At 44.8% G+C, this 20,490-nt stretch overlaps 1 protein-coding gene across 1 annotated transcript in view; it reads right to left on the bottom strand.

Moving 5' to 3' along the window:
- Positions 1-20,490, bottom strand: part of RCC1L (RCC1 like) — a 47,574-nt gene that overhangs the window by 7,511 nt on the left and 19,573 nt on the right. The window contains 4 exon segments of the mRNA XM_039508287.1: positions 11,108-11,193; positions 12,833-13,006; positions 13,691-13,775; positions 17,417-17,598. Coding sequence (XP_039364221.1) covers positions 11,108-11,193; positions 12,833-13,006; positions 13,691-13,775; positions 17,417-17,598 — 527 coding nt within the window.

Raw genomic sequence — 20,490 nt, 5'->3', positions numbered from 1 at the left:
CACAACTGCAGGCAAGGGGCAGAGAGGAGGAAATGGCAGGGCTACGCCCGCTCTCTCTCCCCCTAAGGAAAGGCTTCCCTCACTCTGGGGTTTCTTTGCACTGTCTCCACATCCATGACCACGTTAGCCAGAAACACCAAAGAAGCTCTTCCAATATTTAGAGCCATCATCGCTCTTTTTCAGGCACGTTAACCCCAAGACAGGTCCCCCTGCATCTTAGCTGCCATGTCCTGTGCCCTCCCCGCCCCCCCCGTGATGTTTCATAGACTTTAAGGTCAGAAGGGACCATTATGATCATCTAGTCTGACCTCCTGCACAATGCAGGCCACAGAATCTCACCCACCCACTCCTGTAACAAACCCCTAACCTATGTCTGAGTTATTGAAGTCCTCAAATCGTGGTTTGAAGACTTCAAGGTGCAGAGAATCCTCCAGCAAGTGACCTGTGCCCCATGCTGCAGAGGAAGGCGAAAAACCTCCAGGGCCTCTGCCAACCTGCCCTGGAGGAAAATTCCTTCCCGACCCCAAGTATGGTGATCAGTTTCCCATCCTTTGTCCTCCCTTCTCCTGCATGACGCAAGTAGGGGACCCTGGGTCAGCTGTGAATGGTGTTTCACAAAGATGTATCCGTGTTTATCCTGACAGTGTATTATGAAAAATTGCTCTCCACGGGCAAAGCGAGTCAGTGCAACACTCAATTCAGCTATTTACCAGAGGTCTGTAAATGACCTGACACCAAAATGTATATATAGCGTATTCTCTGTTCTATTAATCATTCATAATCACTATCTGTTTGGTTTTTTTAGAGACCTCTGAATTATGTGACGGGCACATTGGGATTTAACCAGCCTGTGGCTCTTGTGATCAGCTGATACAAACTAATAGCTGCTTTTCCACATCTGACTGGCAGGTCTGTATCCAGATAACCATAGACGACATGTTCTTGTTTTAACTTCTCCTGTTGTGATGTCTTGCACAGCGCGACACCACAGCCTGGGGAGAAAACAAAACTCATCAGCAAGGGACTGGCAGTGCCTGGCCAAACACACCCTGCTCAGAGAGGAACCGGGTAAGAGGCTTATCCCCATTTTGAATTCCTATATCATGAAGGCAGCTTGCAGCAGTGGTTAGAGCAGATTGTGGCAGATGGTTCTCTTCCCAGCTGTGCTACTAGGCTTGAGGGCCCATTGTGCTAGGCCATGTACACGCACAGACAGTCTCTGCTGCAGAGAGCTTACAATCTCAGTGCATATTACAGCAGTATTATTTGTACAGCCTGGGAGTTCCAGTCCTGAGCGAGGGTGCCATGGTGCCAGGCGCTGTGCAAACACACAACAAAAAGGAGCTTATGGGATTCTAATAAACTCTCCCTGAAAGTGTTTTGCCAAACAGGAAACAACTCCTGGCTCGCAATGACTCTCACACTTTGCCTGGTTTCCGTCATTCAGACAGAACAGCAGCAGAATGGCATGATGCACCCAACTGTGCAGTTCTGTGGCTCTGTTTCTGGAGGTGCAGTACAGAGCACGGCTCTAGGGGGACCTTACTGAATGATATATAGCCAGTAAACGCATTGGGTGAAATTCTTGCAGGCATACAGAAGATGTGACAGTGACAAGATCACTGAGCCCCCACAATGAAGTCTCCCTGACTTCACTTCTCTTTTGTAACTCTTCCCCAGCAGGGTTGTTGCCACAGATTGTGCTGTAGGAGCTGGATAAATTATTCCAGGCCTTCAGTTATTTGAACAACACCTAAAGGAAAAGGATTTTCTTCTTTTTTTAGATGTTTTGGTTGAAGGAGGGAGGTATCCTTAGCTTTATGGATTTCTACCCCTGCCTGCCTTCCCACAGATCCACTGCCCCCTGGGAACTTGCAAGCATCTTTATAAAGGCCGACTCAGAAAGATCTGAAGAGTCTGTACACAGAGAATTCTTTCTGATGTCATCAATGCAGTTTTAGTCAATAGCCTCGGGTAAATCTGAAGCCCTTTGGCACTTGATGTCTGAAAAGGCAGAACATGCAGAAATGAGACATCTTCAACCTCAGTGGCTCAGCCTACAAGATTACAAAGGAAAGGTAGAGTCAGCAGTGTCAGAGTAAGAACCCAGGAGTCCTGACTCCCAGCCCCTCTCCCCCACCCCCGCAACTGTGTTCCCTCCAGAAAATAACTCTCCTACAAAAAGACTTTTAAACTAAACTTTGCTAAATATTTAAAAACAGTAACAAAGTCAAACCCACCCATTTCCCTCAGGAATGAAACTCAACATCTTACGTACCACAAAACAGATGGTAGTTTAGAAAACTGGCAGCAAAATCAAGCTCATAGTACTGCAGGAATAATTGTTTAATCTTCAAGAGCTGCTCTGCTGGTGGCATGGGGGCCTTTTTCAGATGATTTATGCTTGTGTTCTTTGCAGAGTTTCTCTGGGATGAAATATAATAGCACTAGGAAGGAGACGTCGAGTAACACAGACAATGGCTGGAATGAGCGAGACGTGCTGAGGAGAGATGTCCAGATCCTGAAGTGATCTTGCAACCAAGTTAGTAGAACAAGAAAAACAGCTTTCCTCTTTCCTGGCCTCTTCTGACGAAACAAGCCCATAGTCACATCCCTTTGTGGGGACAAAGGTTGGTCCTAGCTCAGTGAATAGGCGGGTGTGGTCTCTCTCACATCTCCCCTCCAGCGCAGCCAGTCTCCAGGCTGCTATTTTGAAGTGGTTTGGAGAGAGATGGAGGCTCTTTCGTTCTCTTGCCCTGTGAGGACACTTAAGTCTGTGAAATGTGTGTTGAACGGTTCTTGTCTGAGTGACATTTCACTGAATGTTCTGAAAAGAGCAATTCCAACAGGTTCTGAGGGCAGTAATGCAGAGGGGGATTGGTTGAAGATGTAGCGAGGAGGGGCATAGAGTTGGGAAGGGGAAAATACTCCCCTTGTCCTCTCTGCTGCTTGCTTTCTTCCTTTGCCCTTTATGTCAATTAAAAAAAAAGGGGTGGCTCCTGAAAGCGAGGCTTGAGCCAGTCACAGCAAAGGCAGAGCTGGTTGAGTTTCCCACCACACAATTTGCTTTTAACCATGAGTCATGCTGCCCTCCTAGGAGTGGGCTCCCACTTGTGCTGGTAGTTCTGTAATGCACCCAAGTGGGGGATAGGATGAGGCCCAAGCTATCTTGCGTGTGTTGAGAGAGGATTTTGAAGTGAAAGGGGATCGTCACGCTTTTGGAAAATTTTCCTATTCCTGGGACTAGTGCCCAGGAACTCCCCAAAACCCCATGTTAATCACAAAAGTGCAGGACTGGAAGGGATCTCAGTAGGTCATGTAGCCCAGTCTCCAGCACTGAAGACAGGACTAAGTAATAAACAGACCCATCCCTGACAGGCGTTTGTCTAAACTGTTCTTAAAAACCACCAGTGTGACAGCCGCCTGGAATTTGCTCAGTGCTGTGTGGTTGAGGAGCCTGAGCATGATTCAGGGAGCCAGAAATGGTGCAAGCCATATTTTCTGAGTCTCAGTTTCCCTATTTGCAATATGCAGATATTTACCTCCATCACAAGAGTGAGGCTATATTATCCACTGTCTCCAATGGTCAATAACAGCCACACTGACATAGCATTGGAGACAGTCCTTGATCCAAACACCCCTGTCCTTTGGGAAACTTTGACTCTAGAGCAGAAATTTGTAGTGCCAGTAGTTATTACAGTCAGTGATACTGAGGATGACCTGCTGAAATGTGCTCCTGATAAACGTGAAATATCCTATTGTCCCGATCCTGGAATTCCAGTTGGCCTGGCTTTGCTGTACCACTCCCAGAGCAAACTGTACGGCTCTTCCACCTCTCCCCTTTTACGGATGTCTTTGAGAAGTGTGGTCATGCCAGAAATACCAGTGTGCAAATATTTGCACTGACCTCCAGCTTGGGAGGGGAAACGCTCCCCCCGTTGTGAAAGGCAGGTCTTCCAACTCTCTCTCTTGCCAAGTTGTTGGTTTCAGTGCCCCACCTCTGCAAGGTGACGAGTGTCTTTAACTTCCGCTGATGGGAATATGTGCTAAGGATGTTCTGCTACTTTCAGGAAGCCTTCCAGGATCAGATCTCCAGACTGGAAGGTAGCTAGGTGATTTGAGTAAAGGAGACATGGAACCCTGAGAATCTCTGCTGGTCTCCATGGGAAAGTCCAACATTCAGAGGCAGGGGGGTGGAAAATCATTCTGAGTTGGAACGAAAAGCGAGAATTTCTTCATTTCCCATGCAAGGAATATTCTGAATCTTTTTTTTCCCGATAACATCAAAATATTACAATATGAAATACTGAATATATATTATGTAGAATAGAAGGGATAGAAATTTAATATTAAACTCTGTATTTTAATATGGTATAAAAGTAGAAATGAAACTAATTTAAACAAAATGTTTTTGCCAAACAAAATGTTTCAACATTGCTTCAAAAATTTCCCATCACGAATGTTATTGAAATCAACACAGTCCTCTGATTTCAGCAAAACTGCATTCGCCAACAGCAAACTGTTCCATCATCCTAGTAAGTATCTGCATGACTTTTTTTAAATGAGTCTCTGCACTCACTAGCAGAAGCAGAGCTGGGGCTGTGCAGTGGCATGGGGAATGTCAGAGGGCGGTTTAAGGTGCTGTGTTCTAAGATATCGGCACATGTTGGACTTAGTGCAATGGGTTGAAATCCTGGCAGCATCCCTCCACCCTTCATAAACAGAGATGCATGTGTTTTGCTGTATGGGGAGTATTAGATGAACCCTTAAAAACCAAAGTCTTGTCTGCACCCATTTCGCATTGACTGTGTTGCCCTTGGGGATTCTATAGCTTGTCTCCTAAGAAAAGGGGGTTGTCAAGATGTCTTTGGCCAAAATGTCCAATCTCCCATTGCTGTCTGACTAACTTCACAGTCTGCCACTTACTGCTCTAGCAATATCCCCCGAGCCTTGACTGTTCAGGCGAGCAGTTGTCCTCAGAGCCCAGCTCCATTAGTAACATGCCTTTGGATTTTACATAGTGAGCTTGAAGGCTCCAAACATAGATGTTCCGGTTCACTGGCAGCTCTCCCTGCCTGTCTCACAAAGCTATAAACTAGTGTATCGCATCCTCCCCCCACCTGTAGTTGGGCTGCCCTGGGAGCAGGATGATCCTTCACACATCAGCCTCCAACCAGGACTTTCCTTTCCTCACCTGCATTTCAATAGTCACAGCATGATGCCGTTAATTAGAAAAGAAGGAATTCCAAAAAGAGGACCCAAGCTATCTTCCACTCAGGTAACCTCCTAGATTTATTCCCCCAGCAGGCTGACTAGAAAGCTTCAGTGTTTCCCCGGCACGGCTGTCACTGCTGTTGCATGCTCCCATCAGTACAAGACCCTAGCATGATGAGCAAGTGACCTAGGAAATGCAGATCCCAGTCTGGAAGTAGTCGGCTTCCACTAGTAATTCCCTGTCTGGTACGTAGGAAACTGGTCTAGGTAGACAGTAAGAGGCTGGAAGGGCACTGCAAGCTTAGACACAGTTACCTTGCCTGTGTAGTGTTGCTTTGTGTGCTCGCATCTGAATGTTAGCTTGGCGCTTGGATGCTCCCTCTCTGTCAGTGCTGCTGATCTATTTTACTGCTTGCTTGTATTCAGTAAAGGGAGGGGAGTAAGGAAGAGGAGTGGGTTCTTTGCCTGTTGAGGTTACAACCAGCTAGTAGGCAAGAGAGAAATTTTAAAATCCAGGTTAAAGAGAGACCCTGAAGGAAAAGATCTTGTTAAGGCTTAAGATAAGTTCTGGGCCACTTGTGCTCATTAAAGATCCAAAAAGGAAAGTTTGCTTATCCTGGCATCCTTCCTAAATTCCCCTGTAGCTGCAATAACCTTTAGTACGCTGCATGCTTCCTGTCCTGACCTGGTGTGTACAGTTGCTGCACACTGGCAAGAGGTGCCTGTTTGAACCCAGAGCAGGCTGCATTTTAGCAGTGAAGGAAGTGACCCTCCCAGAGAGTTTGCATATCAATTCATTTGCAAAGTGCAGTGACACTCTTCAGCCTGAAGAGAGCTATCGATGAATGTACAGGGAACAAAAGCAACCTCTGCCACCAGTTACTGTGGAGGGGTATCTGGGAGATGGCACTGTTTCCCTGTATTTAGAAAAGGAAATAACGGAGGTATTTCAGATAGTGCGGTGGGGTGATCACTGGATTGTTGATGGGGGAAGCTGTAAGGATTTGTCCACGTTTGAATTTTCAGTAGTGCTTAATTAACACAAGTGTGAATTCTAGTGTAGCTGAACCACCAAGGTTAGTGCCAGGATGAAAACATTTGTTGCTTGTTGTTTTTAACCACAGACTGCAGCTTAATGCTAGGTACAGGTTAGGACAGTAAGTGGCAAATCCTATTGAAAATACAGGGGAGTGTAGGAGTGTGGCTTGTTAGTTACCCTAATTCAAACAGCCCAGGGTTAGCTATGACTAGCAATAAACATGCGTCTCTACACTTGTATTAACATGTTAAAACATGACTGACAATTGAAGTGTGGACACAATGGGTAAAATTTTGAAAAGCACCTAAGTGACCTAGAAGCCTAAAACCCCTTGACTTTCAATAGAGCTTAGTTTCTTTTGAAAATTTGAACCATCCTGTATTAGTTTTATAAATGTATGTTTATTATCATAGTGTTCAGGAGTCCCAGTCATGGACCAACTCGATGCTGTATAAACACACTGTTCCTGCCCTAAAGAGCTAACAGAGCTCCCCTATATATAAAAAAAAAAATCCATCATCTTGCTTTTCCTTTTTTATGTACTAGCACTGATGGATGAACACTACTTTAATACAGTCCCTGGATCTGTACAGCTCCATTGGATCAAGCCAGCACAGCTTTCTGCATGGAAAAACTGTGCCTCTCTAAACTGCTTAGAGCATTTTTTTAAAAAAGTTAACCGAAAAGAATAAATATAGACTCATTTACCTGAAGTTTCCAAAACCTCATCATTATGAAGGATCGTTAAAGATGATAAACTGGATAGTGGGATCCTACCAGATTGTGTCTGTACCAGCACACCAGCAGGGGGAATACACTGCTGTAGTCTAGTATGAAAGGACCTACGGGAATTTGTCATTAAAACTCCCATTGACTTGCAATGGGAGCTGAGCACCTAATTAATTTAAGCTCCTTTGAACTCCCAGATGAAAATGTCTTGATTGCCTGATGCTTCACTACCATTCAAGAATGGTAAAGCCCTGTTTTCCTACCAAGGCGAGAGGCAATGTTAATTAAATATAGCAGTAGACTTCTGCAACTCAACAGTTCTTTCTGAAAGCTCTCCGTGGTGCCTGGTCTCTTTTTTCCCCATTATGTCAGCTGTGCGCTGAGATCTTGCCTATCATGCTGCCCAATACAGTCTCATTGTTACCGTGTCAGTCTGTCTCCTACTCAGATTGTAACTCCCTCCTTTGGGCATGGAGTGTCTTTTTGCTCTGTATTTGTACAACGCATAGCACAATGGGATCCTGATTCATGCCTGTGGCTCCTAGGTACTATGATCTATTACTGTTATGTTACAATAGTGTCTTGCTGGTCCCTTCTGAACTTAAAGACTATGAGTTATCTACTACTATTACTACTAGAGTGTTCTGGTTCTTGTCTCTCTCAAACCTACTCCTGTAATATCATCTTGTTCCCCTCTAGGATTTGCAGCATCTGCTGTTCATGTTTCCTAACTGTGCCACCTTTGGTTGGCTGCCACTGAAGGACTGGAATGTGGTGAGTATCCCCATTGGAGGGGGCCTTGCTGCTGGACTCTGTTTACCTGCAAAGAACTGAGAGGCTGATGCTGTTGGCTAGACAAGTGCAGCTGCAGTTGGGTGTCCCATAGAACCCTCACAGCTTTTTGAGGTGCTGTACGAAGAGGGAAGGTTGGGGTATGCTGGACACTAGCAGGCAGGTGGAAGTATATGGAGTCCATGCTGACGGGCAAATGAGCAGTCAGCATCCCTATAAAAACTGGAGCTGAAGAGAGCAGCTTAGATGTGGGCAACAGTGGGATGGACAGATGCATGATTATTTACTTGGCAATTACCTGAAGGGATACAGGGTGTGTAGGGTAGAGACAGGAGCAGTCAGCTGCAGAAGGGACTGTTGAGCTCATGGCACATCCTCGAAGAAGTCAGGTGATGTCATGTCCTGCCACCTCCCTCTGGGTCTGGTGTGCCCACTGTATTCTAGGCTCTAGCAGGGCCAGACGTACAAAGGTTGTGTCTTTGCTACCCCCAAGTCCTGGCCCTGGGTTCATTCCCTCACGCCTGAACTTTTGCAAAGATACTCCTGCCAGGTTTCCCAAATGCACCCTATTCCACTACATTTGGGACTCCCCTGCCAATCTCTCCATCTTGGCCTAGATTTTAAAAAACAGAAGCCTCAAGTTAGATTGTGAGATTGCCAAGAGTGTTTAGCTCCTGTCAGCCCCCACTAGGGAAGGAGGGCAGAGGCCATGCACAGTTGGCACCACTCTCAGCAGTTGTGTGTGGAGGAGTTAGAACCTTATACTCATCCTGAAACCCAAAGCGTCGTACCTGTGCTGCTGTAGTATAGACATACCTAGAGGTATAAATTAATGTAAATCACTGCTCCCTTCTTCCCACACCTCAGCGTATAAATCACACACAGGGGCTCCCACTCCAATCTATCTGTGGCACTGAAGGAACATAAAGTCCAATGGTGGAGCATTAACTCTCAGGAGGAAGGAAACCTTTGTCTACCTACACTGGAGCAAGACTGTGCTCTGCCTTCATCTACTCACAGGTGAGTGAAACAGAAGTGCAGCTCTGCTTCCTGTGTAACGCACAAGGACATGGGTCAAACAGTGCATGCCTGGCACCAGATGCTGAAGAATAGTTCTGCCAGAGTGTATTAGTCAGCACGTATTTATTTCATCCCATAATACAACTTTTCCTTTAGGAAACATGGTTGGCTAAGGCCATCACCTCCTGAAAGTGACAGCAGTGATGTATACCCGTTTACAGCTCTACTGCCATCTGTACGAGTAAGTGCACATAATACTACGTACTGCAATTTCCTCATGGAGAAACACAGTAAAATGGTCATAAAACAGCTCCCCTTCTTGCCTTAATCCTTACACATTAGCAGAGCATTGCTGCCTGGGGGCTTGGCGGCAGGACGGCTGGACTCTTCTCAGCAGCCAATTAAAAATGTTTGATATGCTCATCTCTTCACCATCCCTAAGGGAGGAATGCAAGGCTCTCTCCCAAAGAGTAACTGGAGGCTCTGGACATGAAGAAAAACAGTTAACAAGGTTCCAAGCATAGCAGAGGTTCTTCACATGCTGCGTGTGTGCAGTATTATATTACTGAGCTTGACCACAAAGAGTTGTCCTTAATGAAAGAGTGATCAGGGTTCATCTTTTACCAGCCATTCCCCATGCACAGCTGAGATACAGCACAGCTGTTAGATAAATGATTTAACCAGAGTTACCATATGATCAACTCCACAAGCCACATCAACTACCTCGCCAGGGATTGTCACCTGGAACAAGAAGAAAAGAAAATGTGCTTTTAGGCTCTTTCTGTCACCTGTGTGCATGCACCTATACCAGCCAGGCTGAGTTGCTTTTAACGTGCAAGCCTACAGAACAATTTGGTGACAAGGTTCAGTCTGGGGAATTGAGATTAGATTGAAGCAACGTCAGCTCCAACCACAGGCACAGAAACAGCCAGCCTCACGGAATTCATCAACATGCTATAAAGCGCAGACTCTAGTAGTTTTCCATGAAAGCACATAATGCATTTATGGAGCGAGCCGAAAGCTCTAAATCAGACCTGGTTTGTTGGGAAATGCAGGGGATTGTAGCCCCAGCCCATCTGTTCTGAAAGCAGCACTTTGAGTGGCAGGGGCATAGACTAGAACACAGCAAGATTTGTTTAAGCATCACACAGGTTGGCGTAGCTAATCACTGAGAACAGACAGAACAGTTAAAGCCTGGGAGACTCTTCATGTTTGGTCTCAGTTCAAGGACAAGGGTGGATTTTTGAACTGGGAGCACAAGCAGGTTAGTCATGTAAGTAGTCTTCAGCTCTTCTTAAAGACTTCAATATAAGAGATTCAAATGTGCAGTCCTCAATGAGGAATGAAATAGCTGCTAATGGCTGATTGCCTTTTCCCCCACTAGCATAATTTTTCCTTCTAAGGGGGGATAGTAGCTAACAGATCCTCTACACTATATATGGTGGAGCTCATGCTGCTCCTCTTTGAAAGGAAGGGTAAGCTGCCTTGCACCCTATTCCTGACCATTTTTAATGGACACATCGCTGCCATCTACTTTCCTAGTAGCTATGTCCAGGGAGAAATTGGATAGTTAGTGAATTAAAAGGCACAAATGCCATTTAATTACTGTAGAGATTTAACTACCATAGTTAAGATTTGCTACAAAATTATACTATCAAAGTTGTAAATACTTCCTCACTTATTTAAACTGCACTTCTGCACAAAATGGTCCCTGCTTTCATGTTTTTTCCTTCTCTCCCTTAATCTGTTTTTAAAAAGGATATTTTATGTGCCAAAAACTCTATGCATGTCACATGTAAGTTGAGAATTCAAATGCAAAGTTAGTGGTCAGGCAATTAAGTTAGACAGTTGTGCCTGGGTGAGCTTTACTCGAGTTACCTTAAAGGAGCCTGAGTTTCAGAGGGTGACAGCTTGAAAATCTTGTCTGAAATGTGCAGACACTTTCAAACTCTATGCTCCATGAACATAGGTATGAGGATTTTTTTCTTTAATTTAAATGAACTTTCATACCATGTTTGACATAATCTTGGGCTCTGACATTTGATATATAGAACACTTAACTAGAGCCCAAATCTCTCAGTTCTCCTGCTACAGTACAGGCTAATTATAAAATGTCAGAACAACTGGAGACAACATATAGCTCTGACCTGACTCCATCCCTTCTGGTCAGGAAGTCTGAGAAGGAATTGATAAGATCATCTTGCATTTGAAGTTTTCATGTTACTTTCAGTGCCAAAATCCACAACTAGGTACAGAGTGGGTGAGGCCTCACTACCTCTAGGGCGTGGTTGTGCTTGAATGCGGTGTACTTACCCTCCATGGGAAATACTGGTCTTCCATTCTTCCAATCCCCAAGCACCCCCTTATATTCTTGCCCCACACGAACAACTCTCCTCTGTCTGCAACAAGCAAAAAACCTGGGTCAGATTACTTCATACGTGAAGACCTTTTTAAAGGCAAATAATTTTATGTATGAAGAAAGGGATTGGAGGTATGGCCTTCTAGTCAATAACCAGAGGGTTATAAATCCAGGATGAAAAACCTGTAGGTCCTGTAAGTTTAGTTAAGAGAACACTGGATAGAGCAATATTGTCTTCACAGAGGCAAACAAGTTTTTGGTCTGAATCTTTTCTCCACCACCCACCCCACAGCTCTAAGTGCAGGATTTTGTTTAAAGGAAGAGCCTGGCAGAGTCCACTAGAGAATTCTGGAAGCTCCAGATGCTCATTTTCAAAACTCAGGTTCAACATCCTCAGTCTGGGTGCACAGCTCTTAGAGTCAAAGCAGGAGCTGCAAGGCCAGAGGGCAGTGATGTGACCTTCAAGATGTTTAACTTTACGCATCGGAGCAAGAGCTCCAGTGAGCCCCGTAAGCGAAGATAGTGCAATCCAGCATAAAGCCACCACTCCAAGTCTGATAAATCTGTTCCTTCAGAGTGGTGGCTTCCAATCAGGGCAGAGCAAAACTGCATTCAGTACATTTAGGTAACATTTTCAAGAGCACCTACAGTGAGAGAGAAACCTGAGTCCCCATTTCAAAAATGATTTATACCAGTGAAAGAACTCTGGGTAAACAAGGCCTAACTATTTCAGCAAGGGTGTGATCTTTTTTTTTTAAACTGAAATAGTTAGAGGAAGAACCCCCTGTGTGGACACAGTTCTACTGGTATATGGCTATTCCCATACGAGACTGGAAACACCTGTGTAAAGCACCCTGCACCACTTTATCTATAGCAGCAGCAAGAACAGTACAGCCTGTGAGCATAGACAAGTGCTTAGGAGCCTAAATCCCATCAACTTTCAGTAAGACATAAGGTCCTAGGTCCCATTTTCAGAAGTGGGTTAGGTGCTTTTGAAAATGTTATCCACCTCAGTGCAACGACGTGCTCCCAGCATTATGGAAAGTCACTTGAAGGAGATGGTGTCAATTTTCTCTAATCCTTCCCATTTGGCTACAGCTCAAGTCCAAAATTCAGCCTAATATCAAGTTATTTTACCTATCATTGAGGGAAGTTTTTACTCTTGAGGTAGAGTAGCTACATCAGTTTCCGTGGTGCTGCCCTCTGCTGGGCATTTTCAGACTACAGTATTTTCTTCACATACAAGCTTGATTTATTATAGTTACAGCTGCTCTAACAGTGCTGCTGAGATTGTCATGTCAGTATTTGCACAGCAATGCTGTGATTTTTCTGCTTCAGTTACTTCAACTTGCATATATTTGCTGTGGTCTGTACCTTAAGTAAATCTGGGCTGGCTGCAATTTAGAAAGCAAAGGGAAGGGGCACAGATCTGTTTTACTGAACACAGATTAGGAATTTATCGCAGCAGTGTCTATAGAGGCCAGGCTGCCATCTGTCACTGAGATGGTCTGACTGAAAACATTATCAACCCCATTGCATTGTTTCAGCATGGTATTTTGGAGGTTCACATTTCACGTTTAAGGAGCGTGTTTTAGAAACCGAAACATCTCAATAAGATTTTAAAAGGGGAACAAATTGAAGAGACAGTTTCACCACTGATCCATGGCCTGGAAACTTACTGTTAAGTGCAGCAAACTGGCTGAGTCCGCAGCGAATGCGAGAAACACGGGTGTCCGGACTGAAGTCTGACAAGCCAAAGAGGGTGGGTGGGATCATTTCTGGAGTTGCTGTTTCCATCAGGTTTGGTCCTTTCCCAAGAATTCCATATCCCCAGACAAAGACATTTCCTCCTTCTGCGTTACAATAAAAACAAATGTTGTGAGTACGTTCACTCTTAATACAGCCTCAAACCTAATTAGACCCAAATAGCTATTTTCTTTTTCTTTGGGCTTGGCAAGTCATTCTGACTATTTAAAAAAAACACACAATATGTTTCCATTTGGCTCCTTCCTGCATTTGAATTCTCTCTGACTTTGCCATCAAAGCCAATTTGCCTTGGATCATGTTTCCCAAATGTAGTTCTGCCTCCGCATTATTAAAACTGAGTGTTTTCAGTTTGTCCCTGAGATAGCACAGGCCCGCAGTGCCCAAGGTATAACATACAGAGACACTTATGTCCCAGCATTCCTACCCTCTTGAATTTGTGACGAAGCCCTGCACTAGCCAGCTCTCTTTCTGGTGTGAGACTTCAAAAAGAATTCTTCAAGTTCAGTACTTGTGAAAGCTGCCAGATGGACAGTGTGGGAGAATTAAATCATATAGCCACCGCAAAGGCAACAGCAGTGCACGCTCCCTGTGCCAATATGCCTCAGCTCTGACCTTCAGGAACTTCTAGGGCTAAGTATTTCATTCCTAACACCCAATTCAAGCCCTCTTAAAATAACAGTCTGTAAAAGGCGTAGCAATAGTGTAAATCTGTCTCCTCTCCCACCGTATTAAATCCAGCTGGAGCCCTGCAACAGCAAAAATGAACTCACCATTTACAACAGCATTGCCTGTCCCTCCACATGCAGCATCCTTTATCTTCCCAATCTTGAATGGTAAATGCCTTGGAACATTCACCTATTGAGAAAAAAACCAAACAATTCTGACCTCAGAGAATGCGTACACCAGCCATCAGAACCTGGACATTCACTGATGGTTTTGGAAGTTTCTCTTATGGCAAAGAATGTAAACAATGTATACAGGATGTCTGTTGTTGTACAAGTCACCTTTCTTCAGGCGGCTACGTAAACTATGGATGCTTCCTCCGTCTGCTGGACAATGAACTATGTTGAGTTGAATGAGGCCGAAGGAGAAGACAACTGCTTGGGGAAAGTGGCAAAGCTGAAACAAGCCACCTTGCACTACAAAAGTGAAGAATTTTAAGAGGGGCCTACCTAAAGGAATCCAGTCATCCCAGAGCTGAACTACTGGATATGACAAGACAGCTAGCCACTCAGCAGGTGTGTTTGCAAACACTCACCAGAGAGACCAGAAGCCCATAGGCTGTAGCCCTTTTGTGGCAGAGTTTATAAGACACTGAAAAACCTATAGTTTAGTGGGTGTGACTGCTGAATGTTAGATAGATGAGCATTTCCTTTTCCAGAATAGTCATTACCCAAACTTGGCTCTAAGAGCACATCTGTGGTGACCAAGCACTCTAACCCCGTTTCCAGTCGCTCTCAGTATCCTCTCCAGGAAGCCTCAGATTGGAACAGTCTGACCCCAGGCTATTTAACCTCCTAATTATCTCAAACATCCTTCCAAACTAGATAATTAACCATAAACTGGGGGAACGTCAGGATTAGCAAAGAGAACTAAACTAAACATTTACTAAAATGGCATTAATCTGATGGTCTGCTCTTAATTTTCCTTCAAATATAGCTGAATATTAATGAACTATAGAATACGACCTCTCCACTGAGCTGAATGAGGCAAACATCTGCTTAATTACCACAGTGCCACTTTCAAGCCTGAGTCAGCATTTCAAATCTATTTACCGTAAACATTTGCTCTAAGAAGAAATTTACATTTGTGAAATGACCCCGGGGGATTTTTGTAGAAGTCTGTGTTAGAGCCAGTAGGGAGGAACGGATGCAATTTATATGCTTCTGGTACTCGCAGACTTACAGTGCACACCTTGTATCCCAGAAGTTTGAGTGAGGCTAAATTTCTCAGATTACTTTTTGCTCATGTATTTGAAAGTAGATTACAAATAAATTTGAAATGGATGATTTTTTTTAAAAACCTGAACAGTTCTAAGTATAATAAAGTACTCTTCATCAACAGGTCTCAAAAGAGGTGAGTATCATTCCATTTTACTGATGGGGAAACTGAGGCAGGACATGCCTTGCCCAGTCATCCAGCAGGCGAGTAACAGAGCCAGGGATAGAACCCAAGTATCCTGAGTCCCAGTCCAGTGCTCTATGCAGTAGGCTACACTGCCTGAGAAGTGACCTAGTATTTGTTTCCTGAGTGGATGCCAAAAATACACACCTCACACATGACTTTGAGGCTGAGCTTTCTGCAAACCTTCTTTTCTGTAAAAGCCATCAGCAGAAAGCCAATGTCCATGAGGAGCAAAGATGACAGAAGCAAGTTAAATTTTAAAAAGCAATTGAATGTCTGGACTTTGTTTTTTGCAGTATTCACTCAGCCTCAGGTCCCTGCTGTAGACTCAAACCTTAATAAAGGGATGCATTATTTGTACAAGTAATATTTTTCAAAAACTACAGATTGCCTACCCCATTTAAAAGAGATTTAGAAAACATTCACCATGAGCCTTTATGGCCCACTGAGTCATGGTATAATGAAAAATCTTTGTTTGTGAGCTTCTGTCACCCTGCAGCGATTGTTTATAATCTGACAGAGGAGAATTCCCCACTCTATGGCAGGAAGTAAGTGCCAATTCATCTTCTGTGGGGATTTCAGCAAGCCAGTGTCAACATTAAGCTATGACGTTATCAGCTGTGGCTATTTTAAGAGATGACTTTGTACTGAATTAGAAGTTGACTGACACTATTATTTCCTGCCTTAAAATTAATGATGGGATATTGGAGAGGATTCAGGGTTATATATAAAAACATGGCTTTTAATTTAATTTAATTTTATGCTTAATGGGTTTTGGCAGCTATATTTTAAAATGTTTAAGTATATTTAATCACAAGGAGTCTATGCATGCTATGGGTCTACACTCATCTAGGAAACTATCAGCCCTGACATCAGACTGACAAGTATAAAACAGAAAAAAAAATGTGTAAGTTGAACACTTAGAACTTCTCTATCTGCAGATTTCAAAGAGTTTTACAATAACTGATCCAGTCCCTGTGCGATTGAGTCTCATCCTTGTCATAAGTATGGAGAGAAGGGGACTGCAGCACACACACAAGTGACTTGTCAAAAGGTCACACAGTGATTCAGTGGCAAAAATAAAACGAGTCCAGGGATTCTGCTTCTTGCCAAGGCAACTCCATTAGGCCAGAGCCTGCTCTGAATCACCCCAGTGTACATCCAAAATCTATCCAATGAAGTTGGGCCCACACAGCCCCACCCTCATATGTTGTCCTATAGGTATAGCATGCAGTTACCTGTGCTGTGTCTCTACCCTTTATGGCTGGGAGTTTCAGAGTTGCCTGAGGGAATTAGGTGCCGGACTCTTGTTGAAATTCCCAACATACAGCCTTCAATCAACTCGCCCTCTGGGACAAAGCAACAGCAGGGCTTTGCAGAAGACCCAAGGCCAGTGAGACACAACTCATTTGACAGACTTAGGAATTTAAAAACAGAAGATTTTAAGAACATTAAATTGGTTCCTTTGAGTGGGGCCTTCTGCCACTTGTTATTTGGTTCACAATGGGAGGGGTGTGGCTGAATCCCCAGCCAGACCAGGAAGCAGCAATGGTCAGGACAAGTTAAAAATCATTTGCTTCAAGCCAGGGGGTCTCACACCTGTTATCTTTGGGGCCTTTGACCACTTGTGATTTGACTTAGTGCAAGTGAAACTACACCTTAAATCCATTTAGAGATTGAAGCTGGAGCAGAATGTGGCCCCCTATCTCCTCTGGGAGGGATCCTGCACTGAGCACATGATTCCAGAGTTCCCAACTGCGGTGGCTACCTATTAGATTTCTGAGGGGAGTTCAAGGTGTTGCTTTTTTTTCCTATGAAGCCCTAAATGGTACGTCCCTGCCTACTGGAAGGACTGATTGCTGCCAGAGCTGCAGACAGAAGAGGCGCTCCACTTGGAGCACCCTTGGTTTGCAAGCCGGCAGGGCCTTCTCCAGGACAGGCCCTCAACTTTAGAGCATACTTCCCTTGCTTGGCCTGAAACAGCCCTAAACACTAATACAAGCAATACAATTATTCCTGGATGGGAGGACTTAGTAATTGTGGGTGAAGATACACTGCTAGTTGTGTCACTTTACAGTGATTGTGTTGTCAAAGGCCCCTGGAGCAGGGAATAGCTACTTATTTTATAGCTTCATGTACAGAACAGTTACATTGAAGCAGGTCAGGCTTGACAAAGCCCTGGCTGGGATGATTTAGTTGGGAATTGGTCCTGCTCTGAGCAGGGGGTTGGGCTAGATGAGGTCCCTTCCAACCCTGATATTCTATGATTCTATGGAGATGCTCCATAGTGCCCAATGGCTAGCAGGTGAGTTGCAGACAGAAAATCATTTTAAAAAGTCATTTAAAGTGAACATTGGAACATCTGACCTAACCTGTGTCGTCTCTGTGATGGATGCCAGCTGCATGTATTCGGAGTTTCCCCACCCAAAGAGGTCTCCTTCATCAGATACAGCCAGACAGCTGTCCCCATAGGTGGCAACCTGCACGATATTTACTCCAGCAATATCTCCGCCCAGTTTGGTGGGCACACTGGTGATATTGTAATGGCCAACACCTGGCAAGGAGAGAGAGAGAGAGAGAGAGACGTGCTGTAATGAAATGCTGTACTTGTTCATGTTAGAAATAAGGCAGACACCATGCATCTTATGGCGCCAGTCAACACAAGTCATCCAAAGACTGGATCTTTGGAAGCAACATCAAAAAGAAAAAAAAGTGCACCTGCTTCTGGAGATCTGTTATCTCAAGGCTAAAGCAAGGATTTGAGTGACGAGTCCCGAGCATGCCCCCTGTGGAGACCGCAGCTCAAATCCTGTGTTCGAGCAGTTTGGTGGCATTATTCAAGAGCCCACCGTGTATATTACAGAGATCAAACAGTTTGGTTCCACTGTCTGTCTCTGTAGAGATGCTCTGCTGTTACAGGCCACAAAAACAACAAGGAGTCCGGTGGCACCTTAAAGACTAACAGATTTATTTGGACATAAGCTTTTGTGGTTAAAAACTCAATGCATCTGAAGAAGTGGGTTTTTTTACCCACGAAAGTTTATGCCAAATACATGTTAGTCTTTAAGGTGCCACCGGACTCCTTGTTGTTTTTGTGGATACAGACTAACACGGCTACCCCCTGATACTTGTTACAGTCCAGTGTATTTCAGAACAGGATAATGCTACACTAAAATACTTGATCTTAATAGGATGGTTAAACAGGAATTAGCTCAGGGAAGTCCTATGGTCTGTGTTATGCAGGAGGTCAGATTTAGATTATCACAATAGTCCCTTCTAGCTTTAATCTATGGAACAGCTGCTGAGAACCTGCATTTTCAATGGGAGTTGCAAGTGCTCAAAATCTCCCAGGCTTTTGTGCTAACAGGACTATTTTTTAAAAAAGGCCCACCACCCTTTACCCATCTCAAGTCAACAGTGGTGAGCCTCTCAGTGATCTTTTTCTTATGACTGGGCTGTTATGAATCATTCTATTACCGGCCCCACACTCTTCTTTCATGTTGAGCAGACAAGTTAGTTTCTTACCTTGGTACCCATGATCCAAGGCAACGCCTATCATCCAAAAACATGCATTGGGAACTAGCAGCAGCTGTAGCTAATGCTACTATCCCGAGCAAAGTATGTTGCAGCAGTTCTTCCTCCATCTGCTACAAAGCCAACCAATTCCTACCCTCTGACTGGTGACTATCAGCTCTGATATAAGGCAGAGGAATCTTTCTGCTCACATTTGGAATTCACCCTGTATTTTGGGGGTGGCTTTTAAAAACACTGAGGCTACCATACAATGGATTATGTAAAGCATGCATACACCAATTCACCACTTCCCCTCCCCATTTTACACTCCTAAAGGTCCTTCATTGCTATCACCAAACAATCAGGTTTCCTGCCAGAGTCAATTAACTCCACTCCTGAATCAACCAAACAGGTCACAACTGAGTGGAAGAGAGACCTGTTCACCTGTCCTGTGGGTTGAGCACATTGAAACAATACTAACTGCACAGAACTCCCATTCCTCACAACATCTCACAGACCAATTGCCTAGAAAAAAGTAAATGAGCTTTCTTGATAGCATGGGTCTGGACAATTCAGGAGTGAGACTAGGACCTGGATCAAAAATAAAATAACTCAACATGACAACTCCTGGGGCTTGATGTGACCAGTCATCACGCTGCTTCATTGCGCTCATTTACCTCAGCAGGCTCCTGAGCTAATGCACATGCCAGCACATCTAGGGCTCCCGGGGGACCTGTCCCCCTGCTGTGGAACAATTTGTTCACACACCACTTGTGATTAATGCTGTGTGTGTGTGTGTGTGTGTGTGTGTGCGTGCGCTAATGAAAAGATGCAAACAAACTGACAACTTCCACTTAACAGATGTCTGGTCCTGCTCTGCAGAAGTGGCTAAGACACAATCCACCCTACCTAAAGAACCATGTTTAAACACAGCTGTGAAATATATTGTGATCACCCCTCCCCTGTGTTAGAACATGGTTTTATCTTGCCTGTGCAGACAGATGTGTTAGCGAATGCTGTTTCAAACCCAGCTGAGACCCAGGCTAAAACAGTTACGTTTCCTGTCCCCTCAGAAACACAGGTAGGTCACAACATATTTCACAAGTGTAGGTGGGGCAAGGCGAAGAGGCAGGCTGGTATGCTGACAGGCTGCCTGGGGCCAGATGGAAAGCTAGTCTGGGAGTGGAGACACAAACTGGGGAGAGCAGTAAGAGGAAGCAATTGGCAGCATGATGCAGCCAAACAGGAGGGATAGAAGACCCACCCAGCTTAGAGGGCAGCAGGAGCAACTCAGAGGAAGGCCTTAGAAGAAGCCCCCAGAGACAGAAGCAGCTCTCGGGAGAAGGACCTTGGCCACAGCTCCCTGCCTAGGACAGCAAAAGCAGCCAGGAAGGAAGTCTCAGTCAAGAACAGCAAGTTGAGGGATTGGGCGGGGGAGAGAAGAGTCTGGAACAAGGACAGCAGCAGTAGGTAAAGGCAATACAGAGCTGGATAGGTAACCCCGCCCTGTGAGGGGACACAGCCTCATTCAAGTGGAGAAGAGGCTAATGAGCAATTCTGGGCTCAGCCAGCACTGAGCAGACATGTGTGAGGCTTGCAGTGCCTGGAGGGAAGCAGCTTGGGAAAGTCTGTCACAGGAAGGGGTGGTGACCGGGGGGCAGATTCCTGTACTCAGAGTCCTGGCTACAGGGACAGATCAGCATAGAAGACGACAGTTGCAGACCTTGATGCCCCCGAGACTGCAGGGACCAGGTACAAAGTGGGGGTGACCAAAAGGAGGAGCAGATTTTCCCCCTCTCAGGGGAAGAGGGAGAAGGACCTTTTTGTTTGCTTGGAGAATCCCTCGTGTGCCACGAACAGGGGAAGGAATCTGTAAGCAACTTAAATCGAGGTCTGGTGGAGACACCCACCCACCACACCCCAACTAGAGTCC

This window comes from Mauremys reevesii, linkage group 20 (assembly GCF_016161935.1).
Source record: "Mauremys reevesii isolate NIE-2019 linkage group 20, ASM1616193v1, whole genome shotgun sequence".
NCBI lineage: Eukaryota > Metazoa > Chordata > Testudines > Geoemydidae > Mauremys > Mauremys reevesii.
Note: the sequence above shows the minus strand (reverse complement) of the source record. Positions and strands in the feature narration are given on the sequence as shown.